The sequence below is a fragment of the Perissodus microlepis genome, chromosome 18 (assembly GCF_051167445.1).
Source record: "Perissodus microlepis isolate ML-2025 ecotype Zambia chromosome 18, ASM5116744v1, whole genome shotgun sequence".
Taxonomy (NCBI): Eukaryota; Metazoa; Chordata; class Actinopteri; order Cichliformes; family Cichlidae; genus Perissodus; species Perissodus microlepis.
Genome location: NC_140478.1, coordinates 12,842,878 through 12,847,769, shown reverse-complemented (window position 1 = coordinate 12,847,769; position 4,892 = coordinate 12,842,878). Strand labels below are relative to the sequence as shown.

Here is a 4,892-nt window from a genome sequence, read left to right as displayed (position 1 = left end):
ACTTGTCAGACTGCTTCTTTAAGCTCTGCAGGAGGGAGATCGAGAGAAATTCAAGGTTTTGTGAAGAAAACCTGCTAGTATCAAATTGAGCTCATAGAGTGTTTTTCTCTGCTAAATCATTATTCAAACTAGTGCCTCTGTCTGCATTTCCTTCAACTCAACATTTTTGTCCACTAAACTCACTTTGTGAAACATTCCCCAGAAGTAGCAACAGCAGTTTGATACACAGATGAAGTATATTTTACTAGTATAATTAATCACCATGGGAGGAAACAATGGATACACATAAATATAAAATATGAGAAGGTGTTTGGTAACTGATATCTATTCCAAAGTCATGCACTATAATCTATGGAAATCAGATTGTACTTTCTTTTGTTGTCACTCAGTTAGCATCTGTGCTAAGAGAAGTGAAATATCTGGGCATGCTGAAGACCCAAAACATTCCCCAAGCAGCTCTTCATCTCTATTCTAAACGAGAGAGACTACACATGGTAGGTCATTAACCCTCAAGCAGTTTACTGGACTTGACAGCGTTCTTTAGAAAGCGTGTTTTTTAGAAATATGTTGGGGGTTTAATGCTGCATTTTATTATGCAGTACACACAAACGCTGACTTTGGTGACCCAGTGGTACAACCAGCTCCACAGCACCATCCTAGCTGTAGAGCTGGGACTGGTCAAAGATGAGATGGATGGGATGAGACGACAGCTGACTCCGGCCCTCCGGGAAGTAACATGGGCTCAGGATGACCTATGGGACTACATTCAGAGTACACGAGACCTGGCACAGGTACTGTAAATATGCAGGAAATGTTGTATTGAACTTATACAGTTTCCTGTACATGTGTTGGTTGACACTATTTTGCAGCATATTTAAATGATTTTCCTTTTTTAAGTAGAATAAGCACTGTCTCTGTCAACATTTGGGCTGATTTATTAAAAAAAGCCAGCGGTCGCCTGTCTGCATGAAACCCAGAATCCTCTGTGTGTGGGCCAGGCTAGTTTTCTTAATTATAGCCCTATCTCAGAGTGCTTCAACTCTACAGCAAGCACTTGAAAAACAAAAAGCAACATGATGCCGGAAACATAATTATTGCCTGTAATTGTTGCTCTTTTTTTTTTTTTTTTTTTTTTTTTTTTTTTTTTTTTGCCATCGCCAGAGCATTTCTAGTCGTGTCCAGAAGAGCAAAGCTAATGTGGAAGCCATCCAGGCCTTGATGGGTAAATTCAGCAGCCGGGCTTTCATTACCAGAAAGAGTCGTGATTCTACTCTCCTCGTTTTCGCTGACATTGAAGAGAGTGTTTCCAAACAGCATGCTCTCATTACTAGTACAGGGGAGCAGATACACAAACTACTGCAGGTATATTCATCGTATTAATCTCCATGCTGGAGAGATGCTGTGCACACATTGCAAATGTTAACACAATCCATATTCATGTGTATGTTTATTTGGTGTTTAAACTTTTCATTCAACACATAATTTTCAGGAGAACCAGTCTCTCCTCAGTGTGACGGATCTTGACAGCAGTGAGTGGCATGCCTATACTGAGTATGTTGACAGGATGATCCTGGCAGGCTTCACCAGCGTAGTACGCTGCTCTCTGCAGTACCTCATGGACAATACAGACGCAGCTCAGCGTATTACACCTCTGTTTGAAGTCCAGTTGGTTCTCAACAGCAATGAGATGACCTTTGACCCTTCATTAGACTTGAGCCACACTGGCAACTTCTATGATATTGTGGATAAGATGGTGGGCAACATTACAAGCATGGCTTCCCTCATTCCTAGAGTGACAAGTCACAAACAGCTGAGTAACTACCAGGTACCACACAGATTAGATTATAAATGCATATACATACATATATTTCCATGTAAACAGACCCTTATCATAAGCAATCTTGATTTTCCATCTTGCAGTGTGACATTAATGAAATGGAGGATTTGTCAGACATGTGCCACATAATCCGCTCACGGGCACGTGCATCTGTCGCTAAGGTTAGTGACATTTTTTTCTGGTCACATATGGAAGATTATTTTATGAAGTTTACAGGCGAATAGTTGTGAAAGTGTTTATTTACAGGTCAGGGAGTACCAGGCATCATTATCTAGCTACTGCTACCTCTGGACTGATGACAGGTCAGCTGTGTGTGGCTGTTTCTGATTTGTTTTGATTGTTAGCAAGTACAGAAATAATTTTTGAATTGTCTCATATGTTCACAGGTCTGAATTTATGAGACAGTTCCTACTTTATGGACATGCGTTAAGTACAGAGGAAGCTGAGCTGTATGCCGACTACGAACTAAAAAAGAACCCACCCACCCTGGACAACTTTAAAGAACAAGTGTGTTCAACATTTGTGATCCATTTATGCTGTAACCTTGGTTCACTCACATTTGGAAAGCAATACAACAATAATAACTGAATTATTCATTATTTCAGATCAATCTGTTTGAGTCTCTGTATGTGCGAGTGAGCAAAATGGAGGACCGAAGGGTGTTTTGTGGTTGGCTACAGCTAGATATCAGACCCTTCAAGCACACACTGATGAATGTCATTAAAAAGTGGAGTTGGATGTTCAAAGAGCACCTTCTTAACCACGTGAACCAGAGGTCAGACACATAAAAGTCAAAATAAATAAAACTTTTTTATTATTTAAAAGACATTTTTTAAAGCCAGTCATGTGAAAACCTCACTTCATCTCCCTTCTTCTCTATTTAACAGTGTGAGGGAATTGTCCCAGTTTGTCCAGGACACAGCATGTGGCCTTTCTACCAAGGTGTCAGATGGCGATTATGCAGGCCTTGTGAAAATCATGGGGCACCTCATGGCCATACGAGACAGACAGATCAGCGACGAACAGCACTTCAAACCGCTCAAGTCTACCGCTGAACTTCTAAAGACCTACGGACAGCAGCTTCCAGAGAGTGTCTGCACACAGCTAGAAGTGTGAACCAATTCAAAAGCACACATTTTTTCATTTATCATAGGCGATATGTACAGTTATCAGTGCTTCTTTCCCACACAACACAGGAGCTGCCGGAAAAGTGGAAAAGTGTCCGAAAAATTGCCTTCACGGTCAAACATGAGGTGGCACCACTACAGTCAAATGAGGTTTCAGTTATCCGCAGGAAATGTGTTCGGTTTGAGGTGAGGCTTTGTGCGATTGGGGTAGGATGTCAGTCTGGCAAAGAGCTCAATATCTGACACATAAAACCTCTTTCCTGCATTATATATATGAAACCCACACAGTGTCTGTAAAATGATAGACAGAAAGGTGGAGGCAGATATGCATTAATCCTTAATTTGCTATGATTTCATACTTTAGGTCAAACAGCATGAGTTCAGAGAACAATTTCGTTCAGAGTCAATCTTTAAAATCAGTGTGGAGGAGCCATATAAGCTTATTGATAAGGTGAGCAGGGGGCACATTTCTTTTAGTGTCTGTTAAAGGAGAAATCTTAACAGTACTTCTTTCAAATGTAGTACACAGTGTGTGATTAAGAAAATTTAAATAACATATCAAAATCGCCTGCAGTGTAATCGAGGCGTAGCTACGATGGAGATGGAAATGAAGAAGTTGCAGGACACAGCTGATCTGTTTGAGGTCAGCTTCCCAGAATACAAGCAGCTGCGGCAGTGTCGCGCTGACATCATACTTGTCAAAGCAGTATGGGATATGGTCGTCTTTGTAAAGGTACGGTTGAACTACAGAAAGTTGGGATGGTGTGTAATATGTAAATAAAAACAGGCAGTGATTTACAAATTTACAAATATCACAAATCCATATTTTATTCTCTGTTGGACACAGAAAACATTTCATGTCATGAACTGAGGTGTGTGGCAGGCAGAGAGCGGACAGCTTTTTTTTTTTTTTAATATCACAGCTTTTATTGTGCTGGCAAAAAAAACAGAAATCAAAAGCTAAATAATGTGGACAGTGATGGGGCTGTAACAAACTAACTAACCAGACTGACAGAGACTACACACACCATGAGGGTAGACACGACAAAGAACAGAGAGAGATGCAGAGAGTATATAGACAGAAGGGAATTAAGGCAGATTGAACACAGCTGAACAGAATCTAAATAAAGAGACACAAGAAGCAAAACTGAGACAGGAGCTTGATGCAGGGACCAGAGCTAAACATACATGGAAACATAACTGACCAGGGAGACAAAAGGATAAAACAGAAGATTATGGGCAGAGGAAAGCATAAACATGAGGAATAGGAAGGAAGACATATTAACTTGGAACGGAGATTGGGAAACCAGGTAGAACCCAGGAAGACCAGGGAGACACAGGAACATGACCAGGGAGACAGAAAGCGTTGAAAACACTGAGATACTGATGACACGACATGTAGATGAGACTAGGGCAGACCAGGCACAGAAAAGGGTACTCACGTAATCAAGAACCACGAAGTAGAAATATAAATAATGACAACTCATAGGCACTAGGAAATACTGAAGTCAGGGCTAACTAATACAGAACTAAAACCCTGAAAATCTTTTAATTCAAAAAGAATGAATCGCAAAACAAAACTCAAAATAGATCACAGCAGCATTTCTGGATCATGCTCACATGTGGCCTCTTCTTTGCATGATAGAGCTTTAACCTGTGTTGGTAGATGGCACAGTGAACTACATTCACAGAAATGGATTTCCATGTAACAAACATTCTTTCAAGTTGAGGAACATTATTCTGAAAGTGTTGCATAATTTCTAAACACTTTATTTACATTTTACACAGCATCCTGCCTTTTTGGAATTGGGGTTGTAAATACAAATATGCTAGTTTTTTTTTTTTTTTTAATACAAGGCAGGGTCTCCATAGTGAGTCACTGCATGCAAAATAATCAAATGATGCACTTAATCTCCTGCAAATCCTAG

General features: G+C 40.2%; 1 protein-coding gene across 1 annotated transcript; it reads left to right on the top strand.

The window, feature by feature from the left end:
- The first annotated feature begins 593 nt into the window (after window positions 1-593).
- On the top strand, window positions 594-2,953 carry LOC146367453 (dynein beta chain, ciliary-like). The gene is made up of 7 exons (XM_084912652.1): window positions 594-791; window positions 1,162-1,362; window positions 1,490-1,825; window positions 1,921-2,045; window positions 2,224-2,344; window positions 2,443-2,612; window positions 2,725-2,953. The coding sequence occupies exons 1-7, from the start codon at window positions 594-596 to the stop codon at window positions 2,951-2,953; spliced, it is 1,380 nt and encodes a 459-aa protein (XP_084768778.1).
- The last annotated feature ends 1,939 nt before the right edge of the window (window positions 2,954-4,892 follow it).